Source organism: Antrostomus carolinensis, unplaced genomic scaffold (assembly GCF_000700745.2).
Source record: "Antrostomus carolinensis isolate BGI_N321 unplaced genomic scaffold, ASM70074v2 scaffold1007, whole genome shotgun sequence".
Lineage (NCBI taxonomy): Eukaryota > Metazoa > Chordata > Aves > Caprimulgiformes > Caprimulgidae > Antrostomus > Antrostomus carolinensis.
Genome location: NW_010329269.1, coordinates 114677 through 141897, shown reverse-complemented (window position 1 = coordinate 141897; position 27221 = coordinate 114677). Strand labels below are relative to the sequence as shown.

Sequence of the window (27221 nt, the reverse complement as noted above, 5' to 3'; positions counted from 1 at the left end):
CCCAGGTACTAGTGCCACAGTGCTGGAAGATAGAGATGCCCATGGCAGGAGTCAAATCTGTCCTGCCACACTGCAGAGTGGACTGCTGCTCTACACACCCGTCCTTCGTACCCTGGCTAAACAGCTAACACAGGACAGCTCAATTGTCCCCTGAAATTGCCTCAGTTGATGGAGCTCACTATCTAGATGGCCATATGATGCAATGCCGTCTTTTGCATCATTTGAGGATGTGGATTTAATCAGGCAACTGCCTTTGCATACACACACCAGCTAAGCAACTCTTGGCAAGAGAGCTCTGCAGTGTGAGTAGGGGCCCCTGTGGAGGAATTGCCATGTAATAATTAAATCAATTTGAAGAGTCCAAAAAAGAAGCATCTTCTGCAATCCTGTACAGAGAGAGGTAATGAAACACTAGATTCCTTGCAGAAATGATGTGTCTTATCTTGTTCCCTCCTTTGAAAGCAGGAGAAAAATCAAGAAATAGTCAACACAACTGGGCTTTTCTTTTTGTTTACTTGGAAAACTTGTTTTAACCATCAACTTTAGCAAATTTTGGCAGTTACAAACCTGTACACTTTTTTTTTGTTGTTTTCTTTTTATAGCAAAAGAACACAAGACAATACTGCCAACAGCAATTATGAAGGAACAATTAGTTTTCAGATGAACGACTATACCCACTCAAAGTGATAAACCTTCCCTTTTGCATAAGGTTGAATTTGTTGTCATTGGAGAAATGACATCTCTTAATACCTACTTGAAATGGCATAAAAATCGTATCTCTAGGTTTTTTGTGCAAAACACATTCATTTAAAAAAAGTCAATAAAAACCATCTTCTTAAAAGCAGAAAAAAGTTAAACAAAAAGAGCTGAACCCAAAGGAAAGTTACAGTACATTCTGAAATGATTAAAAAATTTTCAAATCTAAAACTTATTTTTTGTTTTTTGCTGTTACCTTAAAAGTTTAAACCAACTTCGATGACTCTTTAGAATTATATAAAACAAACAAACAAAATTAAAGCAACCTGATTGGCATCAAATATCTACAAAAGCCTGGTAATTTGAAACCATTATATACATTATTTTATAAACTTCTTTTTAAACACCAAAACATACATCTTTTACAAACCAGCCTGCTTGCAACAGGTAAAATTTACAAGACAATCTTTTCCGATACAGTGCTTTGAAGAGAACTGCTTTCACTCCTAAACTTGTCACCTCTTGAAAAGCGGCAGTATGGGCTCGTTGCATTGTTAAATAATAGCAATTCAGGTATTCCTATGGCAGAAAACTGCTACAGTTCTGAGGGCTCCAGTCTCTTTCCATAATACAGTTCAAGTGCACTCTTAACACTGGTAAAGATTACTTATGGCCTTTCTGTAATACGACGTATTTGCAATTATTGCTTTTCATTATTACATAAAGAAATGGATTTAATTTCATTTCCTCCCCATCCGCCCATCCCTTGGATGATGCAGCTAATTTGCTAACTGAATGGCCCTTCTGATAATGGAGATGGTAAATGTCAAGTTTATGAAACACAGGCTAAAAGCCATGGATAATGGGCGATAGTCTAAATTTCTAAGGCTCAAACCATAGTTTGGTGTGTTGAGAGGAACAGAGATGCAAACAGGCAAAAAGCACAGTTTTACTGCATGGTAAATGATGGTAAATCATTAGAGAATGAACCTGAAGATGTAGGTCTCTTGTTGGAAACCTATGAAAGGTCCATTACTACTCAGTGAATAGCTCCAAAAAATACCACCAAAGCACAGCTGTACTTTCACTACTGGCTTTAAATAGCTGTTTCTCTCCGTTATTAAGGACGCTACCTTTTCAAACAAAGCTTAGCAGAACTGCTCCACAGCACCTTCAACGCTCTCTCTCTCACGACTTTCAATTATTAGCAGGTATAAGGATACACTATACCATCCGTTTAGCTTTTTAAAGCAGGAGCTCAGTGTGGAATAAAGCTGTGTTCTTCATCATTTGTTTTGTCTGGCCCACATTTCTCTTTACAATGGAATTTATATTGCGCAAAAAGCAACAATTTTTCTGTCACATTCTCAAAGTTTACCACCTGCCTGGCTCAGAGACAACAGGCTGCTGCATCCCCGGTAAACAGCTTTTCAGTGGCATGCATCACTGTGCTCCATCTAATCAGAGCTTCTGACTGGAGAGGGTACCGATGCATCAAGGCTAGCACTACTTCAGACTACACTAGGGAATTTAGAAAAGGGGAGAAAAAAAATTCTGAGGATCAAAATTTAACTTGTCTGTAGGACAAGCAGAGAGGGTGAGCCTGCTTGAGAGATGGAGCACACAACATTCTGACTTCAGAAAAAATGGCAGTGGGAAGCCTTTGACTCCTTCCAGCCTTGTATTGCAACTGTAGGCAAAGGAAATCGCGGGATAATTCAGGACGACAGATGCCACTGAGCTTTAGGAAAATAGCTTGACTGCCTGGAAATCACAGCACTGTGATACATCTCTGCACTGCAACATCTTCCTGGTTGTCTTCATATGCTGTGTCCTATAGGAGATTCCTGTAGGAAGGCAACTGCACGGTGGCCTTCTAGTGAGCTGTCCATCTGGACACATGGGAGGGAAGTGATGCTGCGCGGCTCCTTGGTGTCACCTTTGTCCCTTTGCCCTGCTATAAGATTCTGGCTCAGGACAGCAATTACATCCAGTATCTATGGTTTATAATTAACATATTTAAGAAAGGTACATAAGCCTAATTTTTCCTTTTGCACCAGGCCACTTAATAAGGTATTGGCAGGATAAATTATGTTGTCAGTCACTTTAAAGCTCTTTCCATTGCAAGAGTTATCAAAAAGGCTGCCAATGAGCATGACATTCTCAACCTGACCAAAACGCAGCGATCAAGCACTCTTTTACTCAGGCCCGTCAGTGGTTTTTAATACAAGCGTGTATTTGCATTTTAACAAGTTGCTTATTTCTTTTGTTGCTTCTTAACAAAAAGCAAAGACTGTCTTGATCCTAAGAGTTATAATCCACTGATATTCAAAAGTACTTTATTAAGCCTATGAAACCTCTCCTACAGATGATTCCAAAAGAAAACACCGTGTAGTGGAGCCATCTACAGGAATGCAAACTGAAATACAGACACGCAGGATAAGCAGAGATGTGAGGGGAAGCTCTAACAGAACCAGGGACCTGGCAACGAGAGCTACAGCAGTATAAAAATCATCACATGGCAGAAAAAGAATTATATATTGGATGGAATAATATGAACACTAATTCTTACATTCAGTTATGAATGTGTTGTTATCTTCCAGGTTAGAAGATTCGGGCTTGTCCATGTAGAGCAGTAATTAAAAAAGAAAATAAAATTATTTGGATTAATAAAAGAGCTGTTAATATGAAAATGTTAATCCCTAAGAGGTGTTTCACCTTGAGATCTGAATTTGGGTCTTATAATTATCAAAAAGAGCCAGAAAAAAAACAGAAAGGCCAGAAAAGTACCAATATTCACAGAAGGGCATCTGTTTGAAGATGGATTAAGTCTATTTGATTAGGAGGGGAGGAGATATTGAGGTATAGAAATCATGAGTGGGACAGAGAAGGCTGAACGGGTGATCCTTGGCACTTTCCCGAACAGCACTTTAATAAGTAGGCGTTAAGTGAAATGAAATGGCAACGACATCAAAACAGAAAAAGTACTATACATTGTATTTATGCATATTTTACTAGTAAAACTCACTACCAACAAGATATTACTGAGGCAACAAGCTTGGTAAGGAACACTGTTTTTTTTTTTTTTTTTTTCTGTATGGCAACTGCTAGGCTCCCATGGTGTTCTCCCTCATGACACTTTTGATATGTCCCAGTAAAGTTTTGATATCGGTGTCACAGGCTTGCTCGAGAATTTTCATTCAGAAAACAGATGACAAGTACAGTTCATAACTAGCTGGGGGCTTGAACAGAACTAATTGCATAATGGATAAAAATGTCTCACACCAAAACTGAGTAGGAGCAAACCCCGTGTAAACTGCAGCCTGATGCTAACGGAGTATTACATTCTCAGAAAGTCACACCAGCCTTACAAGCACAGCTAAATTTACAGCTTTCTTTCTCAAACTATGTTCTTACTCTTGAAGACACATCAACCTAATTGCATCTGCTTTCCTGCAACATAGACTTCACAATAATGCAAGTCATCCTCTCTACCTGTGCCTCTATGCTTGCCAAACCATTTCATGGCTTATCGGCAAATCCCTCAGTACCTTGCAATCACAATACAAATTTCCATATTTTTTTTCTTCTTGAAAACAGCACAGAAAAGGAGTTGAAATGTTCCAGGAGCACATTCAGAATATATCACTGTTACAGAAGCATGTCTACTTTGAGAAGACCAAGTGACATTCAGAAACGCATTGGACAGGAACTATTTGCAGACGAGTACTTGATAATACTTGTATGTGCAGTACATGTTCTTTCTAGAAGTTCACTCCGTTTATTAATGTGCCTGAATAATGAGCTGTTTTCTAGTGAAGAAATGCTGCATGATCCCAAAGAAAATATCTATACCAATCTTTCATAGCTATATGAGTTATTGGAGGGAAGCAGCAACATATTGTAACTACACCAAGAATTTTAGAAATCCTGTTTTATTAAAAGTGTTACCAGCTGCAATTATTTAAATTACATTCTATTAATAATTTCTTTGTGTTGGGAGCAAGTTCTTGATAAAACAGTTCCTACGTGTCAAGGAATGGTCCACAATTTAATTCTGGTGAAACTCAAGTCAGTCAATGCCTTGGAATACAACTGCTTAAACCATTCAGTTAAGATGTTCGATCAAGAGACGGGACATGAAAAGCAGCAGAGGAAAACTGTTAATGCATCTGTTCATCTATAACAATGATTGATGGATTCAATAGCTTTTGAGAATGACTCAATTATGCCATGAAAGGAATGGATGAAACCCCAGCAGTAATGCAGACTGCAGACTCACATTCACTGTATAAGGTATACAGATGCTGTAAAATGAAGTGGTAAAAACATTTTCATAGCACCAACAGCTATGTATAATCTGCTTTAATACACTGAGTGAAAATCCCATATTTCCATATTGCATTTAGCTGCTCAGGCCTAATCAGTGTGAAAGGCCGTTTACTCCAGTCAGGCTGAGGGAAGCACAGAAGCACACTGATGTCGTGGTTTTCCTCATCACACAACAATATTCTGAAGTCTACAAACAACCTTTGGAAGTCCTCAAATCCTATGAAATCACACATCCAGAGGAAAATCTAGGACTCGATTTTTGGCCGCAGCCCATCCGTGTGGTTCCACCAACTTAGTCAGTTTAGAGCAGCTGAGAACTCATCCCGTAAACTCTAAGGATGGACATTTGCCAAATGACATTAAGCTAACGGCTTGAGGTTACAGCAGCTTTATACGCAACTTAATTGCAACTAATTTTACTGCAATAATTGTAGCATGATGACTGCTGTTAAAGAGGCAATTGCCCAAGCAAGGAACTTCAAAAAAATCAGCAGCGCTTTGTAGATAGGTTTCCTGATGGTTTCAGATACATGTCCGCATTGCATACAAAAGTCAAGGGAGGCTGTGCATATGCAGCTGGGGCAAATCTGGGCCACTACTGAGCCAAACTCTGACATTTCTAGAAGTCCTCATGGGTAAAGTTATGCACACACACTTGATATCAGGTTTTAAAAAATGGCAACCAAAGTAGGCCAGTTTGGAGTAAATATATGCTGTATATATGTTGCTCTATATGCACACAAAACAGAATGAAATGCTACGTAACAAACAAAAGTACAGATAAATATTTATGGACAAATGACTGGTCGCTTCTCTTTGATAGGTCAATTTGTAAATGCTGATTTTTCAGCCATCTGAAGTGTTATACACAGCAGCCTCAGCGATCAATTGCTTTCACTCTTTTGCTGACATAAAATTTCATGCAACAGTGCATCTTGGAATGATCCATACCAGTTCCTTAATACCACGGGGAGATCATAACTCTGTAACACTTTTAATAATACAATACAAAAAAAAATAAAAATCAAACTTTGTGGGAGAGAAAGAAATTATTTAGCAATTATTATTTCCCCTTGCCTCAAAAGCTGAGTTTTACTCTTGGTAATAAATAGAAGGTACATATTCTCCAGATTGTCCGTAACAATTTTGTGATGATACTTAACACAATTGGTCTCTTCGTGTCTGCACATACAGTATCATTTCCAAAAGTTAATAATGGGTTATACTGTATTTTGCCTTGCCCAATATATATAGATACACCTTCAGCAAAATTTCTTCTCAATATTTATACTATTAATTGGACCAAATGAAAAAAAAAAAGGAAAAAAAAAAAGAGGAGGAAGAGGAAGAAGAAGGGAGCTTCCTTTACACTTGTGTCTGATGCTGGGTCTCCACAAATGGAATGTGAATATTTTCTAGGTTGAGTTCCTCCACACTTTCATAGTCACTCATGGCTACTTCGGAGTCATCAAAGCCACAGCTGGCTGAGACGTCAGAGGAGGAGGCATCTAGGGAGTTGTGCAAGGATAAGGGCATCTTACCTGCACTAACATTTTCTGTGTTCTGGCTTGGGCCAACAGCAAAAGTACTAAATTCGTTCCCAGTCTGAGACCCTGCGGTGTCTGTCTCATTGGGGAACTGGTGAGGAGGGAGGTATTGGCTAGGGTGGAAGTGCGGCCGTCGCCTGCAATCGGGGCTGAGCGTACTTGCCATTGAGACCGGCTGCGAGGGTGGGAGAGTTTCATATTGGTCCGGATAATCCTCTGGAAGAGGAGGTGGTAACTGGTCCTGGCTTAAAAACTCCTCTTCGTGAGGGGGAGGGTAGTCACTGTCAATGTCGTAGCCACCAAGGTAGTAATCTGTTTCCAGCTCTCTGGTGCTGCCGTGATGAGCCGAGCCTCCGTCTGCCGTCTCAAAGTTGGGCACTTCCTCAATGTCGGACAAACGAGCACTTGGCATCCAGTCAGAGGTATCCCAATGATACGCTGCAGCAGGAAAGAGAACCACAACACTCTGTTAGGATGGGGCTGCTGAGGAGAACAAAGCATCCTGCATGCACTCGCCTCTTAGTCCTCACAGCACGTTCCAATCACAGCATGCGCCACAGGCCGTGGACACAGGTCAGCCATGCTCTGACCGGCGGGGTAGGGAAGGAGAATAAATTGTATTATGATGCTAATGCAAACAAGCAAAGAAACAAAACATGGCCACTCTCAGGCATTTTGCTTTTTAGGTTGCTACTAGGTTGCATTGGAAACTATGAGTCCAAGAAACCAAAATGACAAAAATCTCTGAATTAATGCTTTTCAGTTATTTGAAAAAATCTATAAATGAAGTCAGCATGCTTATGGTATCACAAGTAGTCCCCCTTTCCACCTCCAATGACTTCCTTTCAAGAAAGAACTATGCAAGCAAATAATCTGATCAACTGAAAAATGGAGCCTGAAATTAAAAAAAAAAAAGTGGTTGGCCATTCTCATGCAGTATTTGAACCCAACAGAATCCAAACAAAAGCAGACACATGAAGCAGTTCAGGAAAAAAATAGACCAAGTTGTCGCCCAGCCCACCCCAACCCAGTCCAACAGGCAAAAATTGTCCCAGAAAAATCACCTCTGTTGTAGTTCTGTCCTTGATCCATAACAGACACTGTCAGATACAAAGTGAAAAGTAAAAACTGGTAACTCAGAGCTAGTTACCAGCATAGTATTACACAAGAAAATGCAAAACTCTGCATGCATATTTCTTAAGTACAGCTGCCTCGGTGTCATTTTAATAGGATTTTTAATTGTTCTTTATTTTAGCATACAAGATAAGCTTGCCCAGTCAAATGCAGACATACATTAAGAAATGATTATGTCATGTGTATTATATTCCTTTTCTATCATATCTTAATTATTTACCCTCACTGAAAAGATACGGAATTACATTAGAGCTGGACTTCTTAATACAAAAAGGGCTGGCTATCCACCATCTCTACGGTTTATAATTGCAAAGTACATTTCTCTCTCACTTGTTCACTTTGAAACAGAAAAATAAGAATCTACCATTCTCAGGGCCGGTTCAAACAAATCTGGGCCCACCTGGGCTCAGATACCATGGTGATGGGCACGGTATAAGAACCTGAATAGAATAGAATACAAAGCCATTTAATGGGGCTGTCAGCTACAATGCCCCACAACCCCATACCCACCTCCCACCTGCACTGCCATGCTAGCTGGTGGGGAGGGAGGCATTCCAGTATGGAGAGGGTGCAGGGGTGGGGGAGAGAGCAAGGAAAGAGGTTTTATGTGAGACAAGAGCGGGGAATAAGCTGCAGCATTTTCCAGATGAGATGCTCTTGTTCAGCAACATGTTATTTGGCTTCATGCAAGAAGTCACTGGGCAAGGTCTCCGGACTGCATTGCTGGAGGAGGTCTGGCCAGATAAATAGACCTTCATGGCATTACAGTACTTAACCTCTGGGGCTCAGCCACACACGAGGGCAGAGACTATTCTCCAGGCCTCCATCTATTAACATTGCTCCTAGTCTTGCTTATCACCACATAATGCATGTGGTGATGGTGATTTCTCCATTAGCTCATTAGCCAGACATAGCTTTCTACCTGCTCTGCATTAGCCTGGGGTAGAGAAGGGCTGGGGTTACTGAAGGTTTAGCAGCAGTGTCTGAACCGGCCCTAACTACTCTTCTTCTTCACTCTTTTTTGTAAAGCAGATTTTGCTGTCTTTTGGTCAGTGTAATGACACTGCACTTGAGATGCGTCAGGTCCCTCTGAGCTGCATGGTTTCAGGATCCAGGAGAACCTCACTAATTCGGTGACTCCCATGACACCTGGCAGCTCCCTAGGGAAGGATCCCCGTCCTCCCACAGCTCCGTGTCAGCGATTCGGCCCACCACACAGTGGGAACTCCGGTGTGGCTAACAATTCACTGCTTCCACCGGCTCTGCTGCAGAGCATGCAAGGTTCATAAGTCTCATATAGGGAACTGGGAAGTGGGCAAAGCATTTTCAGTGACAGCCTCTTGAAACTGCTGCCAGACTGGCTTTTTCTGACCTGTAAAACATAATTGGGAGCCAATGTGTTTGCTTAAGCTTTCCTTTAGGAAGCCAAGGCCACTTACAGTGTCTATGCTTTCTTTTCAGCATTATTTTCTTATGTTTCCAGTGGGACTTCCTTTCTGAGTTTACCTTGGCTAATTCATTTTATTTGATAGCCAGAAGAATGGCACTCTTACACTTCAGGAAATCAGTAAATGTACTATAGACAAATACCCAAGTGCCATCACTAGCTAGGAGTAAAAGTGCTTCTCAAAACTACAGTGACATTGACTCAAGAAAAAAAATAGTTTCACAAAAAGAATTTACTACATAATCTTTAAGCATTATTCATATTGGATTACCTGAAATCTGTAAAACCTGACTTAAATTTGCTAAAGACAGGTGATATTTTGGGCTTGTCTATAACTTGAGTTGATGTTTTCCCAAGGATAAGATAAAAATTGTATAAATAAATAGAAGTAAAGTTTACCTTTGGTACATCACATTTCCTCAGTGTTTTACCAAAGGGGAAAATAGTGATATTCCTGTTTTACAGGTAAGGAAACCAGTTCACTTGTAACATGATGTGCTTAAGATTACCCAGGAGGTCAGTGGTACAGCTGAGTATTGGGCCCTTGGACCCAACTGCCATGCTCTATTCAATGGGCACATCAACCCAGGGGAAAGGCAGTGGCAGGTAGTCTGCCTTGCTACGTGGCATCCATGGAGCTGTGTCTACACATCTTGTATTCAACACTGTTACTTGGGAGAAACCAGCCACCTGCCTACCACCACACTGCTCCTCTCCATGTGGTCCCATTGGAGCACATAGCCCACCTCTACTGCAGCCTGGGATACCTTACAACCTTCCTGTGTCTTCTGTTTCTGCCTCTGCAGCTAGGATAATCTCAATTATTTTGCTCCATTAGCAGCCTAATGCTGTTCTCTCTGAAGGCAATGGGAATAAGCAAGCAAAAACACTGACTTGAAGAGAAGAGGATGAAGGCCTTGACACCTTTTCTACCACCTCCAATCACCTACAGATATTTTGTGGTACATCCCTCTGGTGTTTTTGTGTTTGCTGGTGAACATGCTGATCTGCAAATCCCCATCCCTGCCACAGGTTTGCTGGTCAGTGTAGATTAGTGAGGTTCTGCTGGAATGTTTCACAATGAAAACAGGAAGCATTGTTGCATAACAAGAAAGAAAAAAAATTAAATACCTTCATTTTCTATTGTGTCAACTACATTGTTGACAAGCTGTATGACAGTCACTATGGAAGCTTGCAGGGGAGGGAAAGCAGAAAATAAAGGGAGGGGAAGGACAGCTTCAGGTTAGTATTTAAAACACACATCATATGTTACCACAATAAATTATCTCAAACAGACAAAACTGACATTGGAAAAAAAAAAAAAAGCTGCTGACCAATGCATGATTTATGCAGTGGGTTGCAGGACATTTAATTTCAGATAATCCCATACATTTTCAGAGTGGTGATAAATTCCAAACCAGCATTTCCAGAAAGGCATATGGGATGATGCGTGTCACCTCATAAATTCAAGCAGACTGGGCAGCTGATTCATTTAACCAAAACAGTATCTTGTCTACCTGACACTAATTTCTAATTCATTCTTGCTTAAAGGTCTCCAGAGACGGTGCCATGTGCTCCAAGGGATCATTATCTTTTAGACCATCACACCATCTGAAATAGTGCTAAGTTTAATCTATTTCCTTAGAGGAATGTTTACTTATTTACTGTTTGTGCTGTGCCATGTAATACCTCTGGGACGTTACGCAGGACCGCTACAACTAGGACACATCCAAGTAGGTTTGGTTCAAAGTTTGATCTGTGTTTGACAGAATATTTTCACAAATGCTTTGTGTATTCTCTGCAAACATTTTACCAAAATATACTTTTCCCTTGAAATAATTAATACAGGCTGTGCACATGTTTAACATGGAGTCAAAGAGGCCTACAATGTGTGGTCCTCTAGATAATTTGCATTTAGGACCAACATCCCTGCCTTTGAGGAGCTGAAAAAAACACACCAAAGCTCTGGTTCAGTGGGTATTAGATCCATTCCTTGTCCTGTGTCTTTAATTATGAGAAAACTGATTGCTTTGGAGCTGGCTAAGAAGGGGACCAGAAATGTTGGGCAAGACATACTTTTTTGCTTCACACAGACAATAGACTTAGAGGTCACAAGAAACATGTTAACAGTAATAGTGCCATCCAAATATATGTTGAATATTTTGAAGTCTTTGTTAAATTTTGGGCACGGGATCAAGGATCTCATCCAATTTCCCCAGTCCTTGTGAAGGCTTGGCAAAACGAGCCTTGATAAAACAAAAAACCCCCATGTTCTTTGTCTATGCTGAGCATGTTTGTGCCATCAACAGCATTGATAATTGTACAAGGGAGACTTGTATTGGCTAATGCAAAATGAACATTATGGAAAAATAAGTGATTCCATGTAATTAACTGCTGTGTGGCTGGGAAAAGTGGAGGGCAGCCATAAACTGTAAGAGCAGAACAACCAAGGCTGAAAAACTGAAGATTAAAAATCAGGGTCAGCACAGTCTTCATTGCAACTAAGGGTTGGCTCTACTGGGAGTTGAGTAGAGCACGTTCATGAAAGGGAGGGAAACTTCTGCCCCAGGCATCTGAGTACAAGAGAATACCCATATCCAGCATTGCTTGTGGGGTAAAAATTGGTGTAATCAACAGAAGAGCCTTGGACTTCTCTCCCAGCACAAGCAGCCCTTGGTCTGCAGTGAAACGGTAACCTAAAAATCCATTTTTGCCACGTCCTCCCATTGAGAATAGCTTATCATGGAAACCTGCAATATGCCTTTCAAGCGAGGTCTCAAAACAAAGTAACCATGTACAATAAATGACCACCTGAATAATGACTCTAAAGGTAATTGTAATATAAATATATATTATTAAAAATAATAATTCTAATAATTATTCTAAAAAACCCTAAAGGTTTTTTGGGAGGAGTGCAAGGGCAGAAAAGCACTGAGAAGCTTGACAAAAATATTCATGATGCTTCAGCCACAGCTGAACCAAAAGGAACTGCAAGCACACTTCTATTTAAGTGCTTTTCACAACATTTAGGAGTACCTAGGGAAGAGCTGAATGACATGACTGACGAACTGAGTCTCCAGACAGTTCATTAACCGGCAGCTGAGGAAATGAAGTGCAATTTCTTTGTGCTAATCTTTTTCTGTGTACCTGAATGAAGCTTTCCTGACATCCATCATCCCTCCCTGGCAGAAACATCTTGCCTTTTCTCAGACCCGCCGCTCAACATACATGGGCCATAGGACAAAAGTTTTCTCTGACTTTGTAGGCCTCTTTCAGGCTGTGTATGGGTTTGGCCATATCACCCACTGAGATAACAATGTAGGACATCTGTTTAACATCTTTATCGATGATTTGCATGAAGGGAGCGAGTGTATCCTCAATAAATTCGTGGATGACACCATGCTGGCTGGAAGTATTGATTTACTTGAGGGTAGGAAGGCTCTACAGAGGGACCTGGACATGATGGATCAATGGGCAACAACCAACTGTATGAGATTCAACAAGGTCAAGTGCTGCGTCCTGCATTTGGGTCACAACAACCCTATGCAATGCTACAGGCTTGGGGAGGAGTGGCTGGAGAGCTGCCTGGCTTGAACCTAGGATTTTCTGACTTCTTACATCATTAGAGGGTTTCTAGATATCACCTAAATGTTTTAAATAATATTAGAAAGAGATCTAAATAGATTTTTCCCCAGCATAATAAAGATTAAACTATTTCTTACCATTATCATCACCAGAATCAGACTGGAAGGAGCTGAGGGACTGTACTTCGGAGTTGCTGCCTTTATTACTTCCTGCAAAACAGGTCACTTCTTCAGCGTCATCAACCCCTTTACCTTTGTTGACAGCAAAAACAAAGCAAAGTGGTACTCTCTAGGTATGTACATTTTTCTATTTATACCACAGAGCCATTTAAATACTGCAAACAAGTAACCTTCTATTATTTCTGTCAGAATAAAATTATTTCCTTCAGACAGAGGAAATGTCCTATTAGTCAAGAAGGCAGCTGATGAAGATGTTACCTAGACTTTTGGAGTCTTTGAAGCCCAAAGAGCTTTTCAAGTGGCTGACACCACTGTAATCAAAGAATAAACATCTGTACCCAGTATTGCCTTTTTAGATGCCATGTAGTCACAGCACCAAAGAAAATGACTTTAAAAATGTGGTATAAACATCTTATACAGAGATTCCAGTTACATTTATCTTTACTGCTCATTTTCTAATTCAAGAGCCTCATTAAAGGCTCATTCAATGCTCAATAAACTCACTTTTCAACTTTTTGTTCATATCAGTGGCCCTTGAATCAGATTTTAATGGCTTCACCACTGACATATAATAGATTATGCTTCAATATACATTGATTTTCATCAAGGACATCCAGTCTTGACAACTCTTCTACAGTTTAGAAATGTAACTGCAGCCCATGGTATAAATTCTCATGTAATTAAAGACACATGAATAAACACATTCAACTACACGTTCTATGAGTGATAGATAATAAGGAACACAAAAAGTTATACTCCATAGTAAGCACTGAGATAGATACCTGAGCTAATTACCAATGAACAAGCTCATGTGCTGCAAACACGTAAGTACAGCTCTCCATCTGCTAGCTGTAGATATTTCTACCCAGCATGGGGCATCTCCATACAGTAATGTCTGATTTGCTCCTGCTGAGAAGCAGGGTATGTAGTAGATGGAGTGAGTGCTGCAGTAACAAATCTGCACTGCTTCCCACTCCTTGACAGCTGAGGTCCATCTCTGTGGTGTGGCCTCATGCTGTGCAGAAATTCATACAGATACCAGCAGCGTCTGCGTCAGAAGCACCCAGGAGAATACAGAACAGAGCACGTATGGGGGCTGACATGCTGATGCTTTCCATCAGCAAAACTATATTTAATGGTTAAAAAGGTCAACCACAACACAACTGTGAAAAACAACCCAAATAAATGAAAATTAATTCCTGTTTTTCACAAGAAGACATTAGCCAATGTGCTGCCTTAGATGAAAATGTGCAGGTCAGGGCACAGGTATGAGGCAGATCTTCTCTCTGTTCCTCAGTTCCTATTGCTTAAAACTACAGGACTATGAAAGTTTCTTGATCATGTAGTTTTATTTAACAGTTCTGGTTACAGCTGTGTTGCAATGGGGTTGAAGATGCATTTAAGAAAAACTACTAAAAAGACAAAACATCATAAAAATCCCCTGTATGCTAAATCAAATATGTCCCAGTCCATAGACATGTTTTGACTTGCAAGTTTAGACAATGCAGAGCTGTAACTCTGTTCCAGAAAACTGGTACTTCCTGCTATGACAGAAGATGTGAAGTTTGCCTTATCTCCAGCAACCTCTTCAGGAACAGAGGTGGCACTATGTTATCAGGTAAGAAACCATGAGAGCACCAATAGGGTAACTGTGGAGATCTGAAATTTTGTGATCACTCTGACACTGAACATGGACAGGAAGGCAACAGACTGAAAAGGTGATCCTATAAGTACTGCATGATTTTCTGCTTCATTTCATAGACACTGGAAGTAAAGAATATTAGTTTATTTGCCCCCGCTGCCTGGAGAAAGTTTAAATGTTTTCAATTTCCTTGGGAGACAAACTGCCCAAATCTAGTAGAGTTTATATCTGGGAATTCTTCCCCAAATTATTTTTTTCCAACAGAAAGATGATTGCATTGTATTACTTGAAGAACTAACACTCAGAGCACTTACTCATATGTGCTTTCTGAACAAGTGAAATAAATGCATTTAGTCATACTTAATGCATAGAAGTAGAGGTCTTGTATGCCTACTGTTAATTATATCCTTTCAAAATTAAATTAAATGACTTCTTGGAGAGATGTAACAATTGTAAATGTATGAGGCTGGACCATTAAGAGTGCCTGTGCCACTGCACCTGCTGCAGCCTGAAGGCAACCTTTACCTATGGTGAGGAAGAGCAAGAGTAGCAAGTGGTACTTACTTTCTGTCCCAGCATCCCACGTGCTCTTCCTGATGGAGTCACAGTCGGAGCGACAAGGAGACACAGCAGGCAAGTTTGGAGCTACGCTGCACACCACCACCCCACGCCTGGCCGTTAGTATTCGAGGGGACTCAGGATGAAATGTTGTCATCTCCTGGTGCTCCACACCAAGCCCATCCACTATCTTGTCCAGGTTATTCCTCGAGTCACTCTGGAAGCATGGGGTATAGGCCATTGGCCTCACTGGGACCTGCGGAGGCCCAACCTCTTGGTAGATATTTCTGCTGTCTCCACTGTTCCTGATGTTCTTGAACTGGATGCCGTTGCTCTTGTTGAGCAGGGCAGCAGTAGCTGGATCCTGTACGAGAGTGATGTTGTTGCGGGAATAGTTCTTCCTAAAAACTTTCTTGCGAAAAATGATAAAAAGGATGATCAACATAAATATGACAAACAAGACCACAGCTATTCCTATCAGCTCCTCCTTGCCAACGTATGAATGCCCAGCTTGTATATTGGGAACCACCACGGGGCGAAGACCACAGTATTGCCCCACATAGCCAGGGGTGCAGTTACACAGAAAGGAACCAAATATGTTGACACAGGAGCCACCATTTTCACATTCTTCTCTTTCACACTCATTGATGTCTTCTTCACACCTTAAAAGAAGAAAAGGAGAGTTGAGTTTGGTGAACACCTAGCAAACAGCCTAGATTGTACATGATGACTTAGCTTGTCAAAGTGGTACCATTACGGTTAACACTTTGCTGGTCGTTGGCAAATAATCTTATTATTGTCATATTATTTAATAGCATTTAATTTTTTTCTACAGCTATTCCATGGCTTTTTAAGACAATAAAATGGAAACATCAAGAAGGAAATAAGAGTTCAAAGCACCTGATAGGAAGAGGCTCCTTGACCATAATGAGGCTCACTGAATGCAATAGAGAATCTCTGCGTTCTTACATTGTTTTTTGATCAACCCATAAGACTGAATACAAAATATTAGGAGGATTCAAGGAGAAAATAGTTGATAAAAAATATAGTAAAAAAATCAGAGTATTTATTTAAGAGAAGTGGAGGATGTACTGGCTGTGTAAAATTATTTAGAGCTGGAAATAAAATGAGGAAATATTAAAGAAGCAGGGGAAAAAAACAGAACAGGAACCCTAAAGACAGAAAGGAAAACCGGAAAGAAGACGTGTTTTTAAAAAAGACAGAAAAAAAAGTGCAAACAGTAGGCAAACTAGATGAGAAAAGAGTATGTTGATGGGCAGGTCAGAGGATTTTCTGTTTGTACACCAATGATCAAGGCTAGGATTTTAAAAAGTGAATGCAATAAACTAGGCTTTTATGTCAGGGCTAAGATGACTAAATAATCTATACATTTGAAAAAAAAAAAAAGATTACATAGCAGCTTACACAGGCTTTATGAGATTGCTCAAAAAGCCTCTGACACTTAGGTCCAAAATTTAGAATCATAGAATGTTGTGAGTCGGAAGGGACCCACAAGCATCATCGAGTCCAACTCTTGCCCCAGCATAGGACAGTCACAAGATTTAGATCATGTGTCTGATGGCCTTGTCCAAATGCTTCTTGAATATTGTCAGGCTTGGTGCCATGACCACCTCCCAGGGGAGCCTGTTCCAGTGCTCCACCACCCTCTGGGTGAAGAAACTTTTCCTAATGTCCAATCTAAACTTGCTCTGGCATGTCTTCCTGCCATCTCCCCTGGTCCTATCATTGGTTGCCAGAGAGAAGAGATCAGAACCTGCCCGTCTTTTTCCCCTTGTGAGGAAGTTACAGAGCACGATGAGGTCTCCTCTCAGTCTCCCCTTCTCCAGGCTGAACAAATAAAACAACTTCAGCCTCTCCTCATATGACTTTGCCTTTAAACCCTTCACCAATTTGTGGCCATCCTAAAATTTAGGAGGCCAAGTTCAGAAAAGCACTCCTGAACATGCAAGCCTCATGGATTTCTCAGCTGTCACTAGCTTAGACCTGAAGTAAGTGCTAAGTTGTGCATGTTTTATTGCTAAGTGAATCATAAGCTTTTGGGTACAAAATGTCTGATCAAAAAGCCCACCATCACTGATTTGAAAAGCTCCCACTGCCCACCTGGAGAGGGTCACTTACGTTACTCCTGTCAGGCCATTTCTACAGTTGCAGATGAAAGCATTGCCGATGGGATCGCATGAGCCTCCATTCCGGCAGGGATTTGGGAAGCAGGCTGTGATCTCCGACTCACAATTCCTTCCCGTAAACTGGGACAGGCAATTGCACTGGTAGCCTGCAAGGTGAGGGATGCAGAGAAACAAATCAGAAGCCTACCACTGTATCTGTCTAGAAGCAAGAGGATCCATTTGGCTACTTTACTCCAAAAAATATATATTGTACTGTGGGGGGAAGAGGATGTTTATACTAATTTCTGGTATGTCTGTGTGGTCCACACTAATGCAGGTTGAGTTTATTTATTTGGCATGTCTGGACAATTGGAGTTGATGTCTACAACCAGGGACCAAAGGAACAGCTGCAGCCCAGACCATCCTGATTGTCATGATTGAGATAAGAATAAACGTCATCCATGTACAACTTTGGTCACAAGAAATATTCTAAATCAAGGATGCATCTCCCTGTATTTTTGAAAATGCAGATGATATTGCTGATAGCGGCAGCCCACACTCCATTTGGGGCTTCACTGAAGAACAAATACATGAGCTGAGAGCTTTTCCACATCTGCCTTTTATAAGGAGGACACAGTAGGGATGTGACAGTAATAAAACACTTGATAGTGATAATTACCACTTCCATAAAGCACATCATCCAGACGTGAACTATAAACTTCATAATACCAACTGACCTGGGTATCACCAGCCCTAATCAGAGTTGATGTGCAGTGTGTGCTACTAAAAGACTGATTAATCACTGGCTGCAATACATCAGATGTAACTCTACTCAAGTGGAGGGGGACCCTGTGGGGGATCAAAGCCCTACTTCCATGTTTCTTGCCAACAGAGGAGCAACATCAGAGTGAAAAACAGTTCTTAAACCCATCAGTTCACTCTGCAAAGTATCAAATGACAAATTTCTTCCCCCTCCCCCCCCACTCTACTTGCAATTTCATATGGCACAATGCCATTAATAAAAACTTTATTTAAGGTCACAAAGAAATCCAGTGAGGCAGTGCATCTCTTTATATTGTGAACTGGATACTGAAATCTGAGTGCTTTTTCACCCAAAAAGAGCAAGGAACTGGTAGGTTGTGAAAGCCACAAGACAGCTAAGGCAGTCCCTGGGATGGAAATCAGAATTGCTGAACTAGCAAAATGTTCCTGGACATCTGTAAAACACCTTGGCTGATTTTTTTAGAAAACTACTTACACAATCCAAATGTCCCAAACAGATGTGTAGGCAAGGTTCAAGTTCCAGTTACAGGGTTCATGTACTTACTGAATATAGCATGTTAAGCAACTGGAACAAGGAACCTTCCTGCCATTAATACTGCTGGAGTTAGAGCTGAAATGGTTGAATGCAACTCAATTTAGTGTCAAAATTATTGCAGATCAAGCTGATGTAGCTGAAATATTATTCCTCAGTGGTGAACTTTTAAAACGTATTTTTAAAATTTACTGTATCTATACATCTGAAAAATAAATACTTATTTTAAAAGCCACTGTTCTAGGAAACAACTCTGTTCCAGCAGAGTTACAAAGAAAAGAATTTCACAGAAACAATATGGAAAAGCCCAGTGGAGGCACAAGGCAAAAGCAATTTTGCATTAAGACTCCCAAATCTTCTATGTCCTATCCGGTTCAATTTGCCTTGTTCAGTTACTCTAATTGAATTCTTTCATGAGAACAGGCTTTAGAGAACAAACCTGGAACGAGACTTGTTGGCGTATTCAGTCAAGAGTCCAATCCTGTTTAATTGAAGATAAATGAAATAGATACTAAAATATCATGCTGTTTCGCTGTCCTGCTACACGAACGGAGACAGAAGCACTGCTGTTTTCAAGGTTGCAAAGTTAAGAAGAGAAATGATTCGACTTCAGGGATTCCCGGAAAGTATATTCGGTCAGCATCAACATGATGGGATTATTTTTTTGGGTTTTATACATATTTCACTCTGACAGTTTGAACAACTTTCTGGACCTGCAGAGACCTCGGATTGAAGAAATACAAAAGTGTGACTGCACCAGGCACTGTATCTTGATGCCATTCCTATGAAAGATTTATTGTTAGTTGGCAAAGCATCTGATCTAGAAATACCGTAGGTAGAAATCAGAGCATGAATAAATAAAGCTGTTTCAGTGCTTCATTTTATGACTGAACAGTGACACCTATAGTTCAAAAATGTGCAGTAATGTTTTATATATTTTTATGGTCTCGAGTTTAAGTGACATGAAAATGTTCAATTCAAATATGAAAGTCTATTCATAAACAAATCTGTTGCCTTATATAATAGCAGAATAGATATATTCTATTTGCTAACTGATATTTTAAATGTATATAACATTAAAGTGACTTTAAAAATCAACTTTCTGTACCTAAGTTACTAGTTGCCAAGAATATGAGATAAAACCTTTGAATAACTTTATTTTCACATCTTTTGTTTGTTTCAGCTGATTAAGTTCTGGGTTCTTCTGTATTAGAAGGAGTGTGCCCAGCAGCTTGAGGGAGGTTCTCCTCCCACTCTACTCTGCCCTGGTGAGGCTGCATCTGGAATATTGTGTCCAGTTCTAGGGCCCACAGTTCAAGAAGGACAGGGAACTGCTTGAGAGAGTCCAGCACAGAGCCACCAAGATGATGAAGGGAGTGGAGCATCTCCCTTATGAGGAAAGGCTGAGGGAGCTGGGTCTCTTTAGCTTGGAGAAGAGGAGGCTGAGGGGAGACCTGATTAATGTTTATAAATATGTAAAGGGCGAATGTCAGGAGGATGGAGCCAGGCTCTTCTCAGTGATGCCCAACGGCAGGGCAAGGGGCCATGGGGGCAAGCTGGAGCATAGGAGATTCCACGTAAACATAAGGAAAAACATTTTCACTGTGAGAGTGATAGGACACAGGAACAAGCTGCCCAGAGAGGTTGTGGAGTCTCCTTCTCTGGAGACATCAAAAACCCGCCTGGACTTTCCTGTGTGACCTACTGTGGGCGATCCTGCTCTGGCAGGGGGGTTGGACTAGATGATCTTCTGAGGTCCCTTCCAATCCCTAACATTCTGTGATTCTCAGTCGGTAACATATTCTTTTATTCACTGCAGAAAAATTTAAGAAATACTGATTTGGTAAAAAAATAAAAATAAAAATCCTTTTACCTTTAATCTCTTCCAATCCCTAACATTCTGTGATTCTCAGTCAGTAACATATTCTTTTATTCACTGCAGAAAAACTTAAGAAATACTGATTTGGTAAAAAAAAAAAATAAAAATCCTTTTACCTTTAATCTTTACCTTTAATCTTTTATAAAAGGAACATGGATTTATTCATTATTATTGCTGCCTGTTTTTTATATTAAAGATGTACTAACTTCAATTAACATTTTATACTAAGAGGTGATGAAACTGAATGCTCCAGATGGGTCATAGCTCTGTTGGGCGATGCATGAACAAGACCAAAATAAAAGTGTGCTTCTGAAAGCCTAGATTTTTGACTGAATTTGATTATTGATGGTGGAACACTGTCAGATATTAGAAGACTGAAATATTCAGTATAGATTCTAAGACTAGGGATCAAAGTTAGAAACAGAAAAGTCAATGAAACAAGACTATGGAATTACAGCATGTGTGACTGACTTTTCCTCCTGCTGGAAGCCCTGCCATGCACCCGCCAGCACTGACCCACTGGCCAAAGACACAACACTTTCCCAGGACACACACGCTCAGAGCTGCAGAGCATTCGCCCGGGAGGTCTCCAACACAGCAAAGCTTATGCTGAAATTCATGGAGTAGGGAAGTGAAGAGCTGATATGATGGCTTAGTGCACAGCAGATATTGAGTTGGCCAGCAGACTTGCCAGACCTTTTATGCTTTTCCAAACCCCTCAGCAGAGGCTGTAATTTTGCCTACTACTGTGTGTTGTAGCCACATGGCCACAGGCAACGTGCAATTGTAAAGAAAACCCTTTTGGTCAGGATTGCATCCCAGGTCTACTAAAGATTTTTTATTATACTTTTAATTTAATATCCTCAAGAATAATAAGTAAACTTTCCCATGTTTGAGGACAACAGAACTGAAGAAAAGGCTAAGTGCCCTGTCCTCTCAGCAGGGGAGAAAAAATCCCCTTTCAAGCAATCTAGGTCTTGCTCCTGTTCACAAAGAACACTGGAAGTCTTGGAAATTCATCAACATTTAAGATCATACAGTCCACCTGGGTTCAAGAGATACAAATATTTAATTTTGCACACTGAGTCTGGAAAATGTTGATCTATATTCTCCAAGGCAGCAAATTTTGTGATGCTTTGTTACCACTGTATTTCTTCAGAGGGAACCAGTGGAAAAAGCTAGAAAGCTCTGGTAAACACACTTGGAATACTACTGGGGTGGGACCAATGAGCAACGATACAGCCCTTTTAGGCTGGATCTACACTAGCAAGCCGGGCAGAGCAACAGTGGTGGGTCTGTGGAGCAAACCAGTCAGTGCTGAGGACCCAGCACCCTCAGTGTACACATTTCAGGGTTTTAGAATCATGTTAGCTGCACTCCTGGTGCACATCTTCCAGCTCAGCACCATCCAGAGGGAAGCCTGGTCCTGCCCTCTGAGACCTCACCTCTGCACAGCGGGAAACAACGTACAGTGAGAGAAGATGATGATAAGATTAATGTCAAAACTAATTTGTGATCTAAAACCTTACGTAGACATAGCCTTCTCCTGCTTATGAATAGTCTTGGACTTTCTGGTTGCTTTATAAGCTTCTCTCTGCTCTTCCACTAACCTGAGTCCTGTCTATGTAGTTGCATTTCACCTTCTCACAACAACTTCCCATCCTGCCTTGTTGGCATGTCCCTGTCCAGAGGAAAAGGAATTTTGCAGCCCAGACCTTGCCGAAGAGCAGCACGCTGTAAGCGAGGACACTACACAGGCTTCCTGACTGTACCTATGTTTGCCTGGCATAAGGTAATAATAATAAGGTAATAAGCAGAGACAGTGGCAAAAGGCAGGCACGGTGCCATCAGCAGATGGGATGCTGTTATGCAGTGAACATCTCTGTTGGTAGCATTGCCAGCCTGAGCATCTGAATGTCTGTCCATCCTCAGGTTTACTTGGCTTTATTAAAGAGGATGCTCTGAATTGCTGCCATTTTTTTTTTTTTTTTGAACATGTGTACACTCCTGTTTCTATCTATCCCATGCAAGAGAAGCTGAATTTTATCTGTTACGTGCTTTGGCTTTTACATTTGATCTCCCCAGGTACTTTGTTTCCCTGCTGTGCAGCTAGACCTGACAAACTCAATGTCCAGAAACATGCCTGCCCTTGGCCCTGGTCACACAGGGTTTTATGGCAAGTTAACTGATGAGAAGAACAGAGAGGAGAGGAGGACCTTTCCCAGCATTTGTAGTTTGGAATGTTTATATAGACATATCGGGCCATCTCCAAGAACTGTGTGTTCTTCAGCCATACATAGTCCTGCCACTTCAGATTTAACTTACCTGCCTTCAGACAGATGATTGTCTTCTGCCATTAATCGGTATAAAAATGAACCTCAGCCTTTGTTAAACTGGTGCTTTCTATGAAAGGATTGGCAAGTATGTGCTTTGAAACTGAGAATTTAAATCCAGATGTCTAAAAGCATAGCCACAAAAAAAGAGTAAAATCCCCCAAATTTCTGAAAAGCTTTTAAAAAATTCACTGATGTGCATTTGATATGCTCACATTACAGCATGCTGGTTTGTTTGTGTGTGGGAAAAAGCAAGATCAAGAACATAAAACCAGGTCAGTTCATGACTGCGGTATTAATACACCCCATTTTTCCCTGATGTCATTCTTATGAACTACCTAATCCTCAAAAACTCCCATGTGTTAATGCTGCCAACATGTTCTAAAACATGTATTAAAACCAACACCTAAGTGCCAGGGTGTGTTTTCCCTCCCTTTAGATCTTAACTCTGTTCATAAAAAAAAAATTAAAAGAATTAGAAAAGCGGAAAGTAATGACTTTCTGTCCTCACACTCTGCCTATGGTCCTTGACTCAGGAGATGTTTCTGCTCAAATGTTTAATGTTCAAATAAAATTGCCTACTTATATAAGCCATTTAATTCAATCAAAGACAGATGTATATAGGACTGATCAAATTAAAAGGAAGTAACTATACTTCTAATTGCAGGCTTTACAAGCACAAGGTTTCTCTCTGCGGTTGAAAAGCTTGGCGCAGTGTTTGGATTTGATTACAGTAAAGCTTTCTGTTGCTGTGATTGCTCATGTTGTTATTCATGCAGATAAACATACATTTACTATTGGTGGATCTGGTAACGCCACTGTATTATTAAGGTTGTGTGACATTTCCCATTTTAAGACCTCATATTCAGCAGCTTAGAGCTTAACCACACTTTAAACACTTGGTTGAATTTGCTTGGGAGTTTTCAGTCCAAAGTGCCAAGCTGTTTCTGAAAGTCATGCTGTTTGTCTGGTTTCAAAATGCTAACAACTTTAAAAATAGATTTATGGACCCTTATACTTATGGGTAGGGACTGAAAAGTTTGGAGGAATGTGGCATACATTTCAGGGCTGTGGTTTCCAGTGTCTCCAAGAAAATTGTCCTGAAGCTGTACATAGCAGAAGTCTCTTTCTGCGAGGAGCCTCCTGAGATCTGGTGAATGCTCTTCCCCCTTTCCCTGCCCTTTTTAAGCACACGTGGGATCTCTAAACATGCAGTACCTTCTGTTTAACTGCTGACAACACTGAGCATACATACATTGCTGCCTGGGGGACTTGATTTGGACCTGTGAGACTACCTGAGGTCAAGCAGAGGTTCATGCCATGGTTGCTTTCTCCTGGCCCAGATGCCAGATCTTGAAAGCAGAGAGGTTTCTCTGTACTCTCAGTGATGCCTTGGAGCACCTGAGCTATCTATGCTTTTTCCTGAATGCTAAGATTCCCATTTTGTCCTCCTGTTCAATGTGCAGAGGTCAGACAGAAAGAGTCAGCATGGGCCAACTAGCCCTGTGCCGACTCTCCTTTCGGGGCAACACCTTGGCCATCAGTTCGAGCTCTGTGCAGCCCACGCACAGCTCTGTCCCTGAGCCAGGCGCTTCCAAGTTGCTGTGGATTTACCTATTCGAACCCTAACAGCAGCAGTGTGGACACAACTCCTAAAGCATCGCATTAGCAACTCCCCAAACAGGGCTGGGATATTACCCGATTCCCAGAACCGCAGGATGAAGTGGAAGGCAATCATGGGCAGCTTTTTACTAATGGTGAACGGAGCAGTAGGCATTTCTATTGAAAGGAAGATCTCACAACAGGAATACTGTTATCGAGGTTTGTGTTTTAGATGATCAATTTATGCAAATTGTATGTAAATTAGACATGGCCCCTTTGATTTCTGGCATGTAGCCAACAACTCTTTCATGTTATAATGTTGGGTAACCTTTGCTTAACTGTTTTCTTTTAAAGTTAGTTACAAATCTGAGCTTTATTTTTCTCTCCCTTAATTTGCTTGTAAAGCACAGTAGGGTTTTTGGAAGAAAAAGGATGTTAACAGTATATGAAATCTGCTCTGTAAAATTAAAATTAGAGGATTTATTTATTAAAACAAATCCTATCATTATGTCAAATACTCTCTGTTTAGGAAAAAGAGCATTATTCTCCAGAAACTTTACTAGGAGGATAATACCATAGAAAATATTAGTCAGGAGATCTTGAAGCTACTGAATGCCATTGGATTGGGAAAAGGACCCTTTGTGTGGTATATTTTTGCATGGTTCCCCCCCACCAAAAAAGAAAAAAGTTGCCATTTTCTTTCTTAAAATAAAAAAAATGAAGAGTTATTACTTTTTTTCCTATTCTAAATGAAAGTCAGCTGCTAACATCTATGTTGGCAAATGCAATGGCTGATGATTCTTAAATCCACGCCGCAGTTTGTGGCTCCAGAACTAGTGTTTGCAATGCTGTTGGGCTCTCTGCTCTACGGGATTTAATTACATGGCCTTTTTGCATATGGAGGACACCAACAACAGAATCACTTTAGCTGGTGGAAACTCAACTGCCCATGCCTTCTCTTTGTGGGCTGGGCTGTAGAACCACCACCGTACAGTCAGGGCCCATTGCGCTGGAATTATGGTTTTATAACAATCCTCTATTTACATACACTGCTGAGGCAGTAAAAACAGCAAACAGATTTTTTAACGGCAGGCAGCCGAAACATCCCCGCAGGGCACGTGCCCCCTCGCCGAGGCAGGAACGCAGGCACGTGTTAAATGAGTTCCATGACTGCCTTCTAGCAGTGAATTATGTTGACATGAAAATGGTGCGTGCCATTCTAGAAATAAAATGGGTCCAATCTTCAGCACTGCCTGTTTCTCCCCTGCCCCACTGCTCCCCTGAGTTTGAACTGGTATGCACATGGCACTGGGGAAAAAAAATAAAAAAATACTGTAAAGCATTTTGTTAGAAAGGTTTCCATTTACTCATCACGAGACTGCTGAGGAATACTTAAATAGACTCAAACAAAGTCAGTAGAAGGAGCTGTTCTCATGCTTCCTAGGACGCTAGCTTGGCAAATGGTTAATTTCATTTATTAAATATGGAGTCTGAGTCAAAGCCATGTTACATCCACGCACACATTACAGCAGCATTTCCTAGGGATTTAAATAATCTTGCTTAGCAATTCTTTCAGTGGCTGCAGCATCCTTCTGCCTCAGAATGATTTTCTTTTGCCCTTGTTGTGCAGCACTCATTTTCTTTCCTTCCCTTAGTAAATAAAGACTCTTAACAACACACATAAGCAGCATAATTGTCCTCACGCTGCACATCACATGCTGGCTTGCCAGTGCTAAGTTTCATTCCTGTCAATTGTCCTCCCATCTCCTTCCACCAACAGCAAAGCCAATAGTGACCCTGATGCACCCTTTGCCCTGGAATGAGAGAAGAGGTGGCTGAATCAAAGCCAAGGATCCAGAGGAGATGCTAGCTGAGATATCTCAGCCTCAGAAAATTCACATTGTCAGGGCTTACTCTGTAAGACCAGAGTTACCTGAGTGAGAAACTTCTGTCTGACAGTCAGTTTTGCTCAGATCTCACCAGATTTCAGCCATGAAAAACTAAACTGTTCTAAAGTTTAGGAAGTTCCTAAAGTTTAGAAAAATCTACTTGGAGGAAGGTGATCAGAAAGGAAATAGGAGAAGAAGGCTTAAAACAATGAAAAACAGAAACAGCAATTACAGATACAAAGGAACTCCATGGACACAGTAGAGCAGAAAACCCTGGACAGTGGTTAAATGCTCCATAAAAAGAGTTTAGTGGGAACTTCCCTAGGGGACCTTGACCAAAACCACTAAGTGGATGGAAATCTTTGAATTTGCAGAAGACCTCTCTGCTGACCATCCTCCTTTTCAGAAGAAGTTTTAGTCTGACAGAAAAGGTGAGCAATGCTGCCTGCTAAGACAATATGGGGAACTGGAAGGGAAACCTGTACACTGCAGAGACAGAAGAGCCCTGAAGGAAAGGTCCTACACATATGCCATTTGTTTTTTTTCCTGCTAAGATGCTGACTGTTCTTATGGTGTGGTAACTTGTGCACTACATTACTGGGTAGTAAGTCATTGGCACCAAATCACACGAGCCACCATATAACCACTGGATAGGAAACTCCAACATGAGCATAGTTTAAATCAATGTCCAATAAACTTGGATAATATTACTTAGACCTTGAAGCACTGAGGCCTCTGAGGAAGCTATAAAATATGCTTCTGAGGGGGCTTATGATGGGGTGGACTCACTATTTTCCATGCAGACATGTAATCAAATTACTCACTCACAAAAGGACCAAGGTGTTTGTGGACAGCTCAGTAATTATTTGTGACAGCTTCAGAAACTGAGAAAGGCAGCAGTGCTGTTGCATCTGTGATGGACATTTGAAATCACCATATTTGTGTACAGCCTTCGAT

General features: G+C 40.9%; 1 protein-coding gene across 1 annotated transcript in view; it reads right to left on the bottom strand.

Annotated features, from left to right (window-relative positions):
- Positions 1 to 6042: 6042 nt before the first annotated feature.
- Positions 6043 to 27221, bottom strand: part of FAT3 (FAT atypical cadherin 3) — a gene marked incomplete at its 5' end in the record, with an annotated part of 131010 nt that continues 109831 nt past the window's right edge. The window contains 6 exons of the mRNA XM_029086072.1: positions 6043 to 7013; positions 7640 to 7675; positions 10288 to 10347; positions 12879 to 12992; positions 15127 to 15782; positions 17260 to 17413. Coding sequence (XP_028941905.1) covers positions 6394 to 7013; positions 7640 to 7675; positions 10288 to 10347; positions 12879 to 12992; positions 15127 to 15782; positions 17260 to 17413 — 1640 coding nt within the window. The remainder of the gene's footprint in view (positions 7014 to 7639; positions 7676 to 10287; positions 10348 to 12878; positions 12993 to 15126; positions 15783 to 17259; positions 17414 to 27221) is intronic.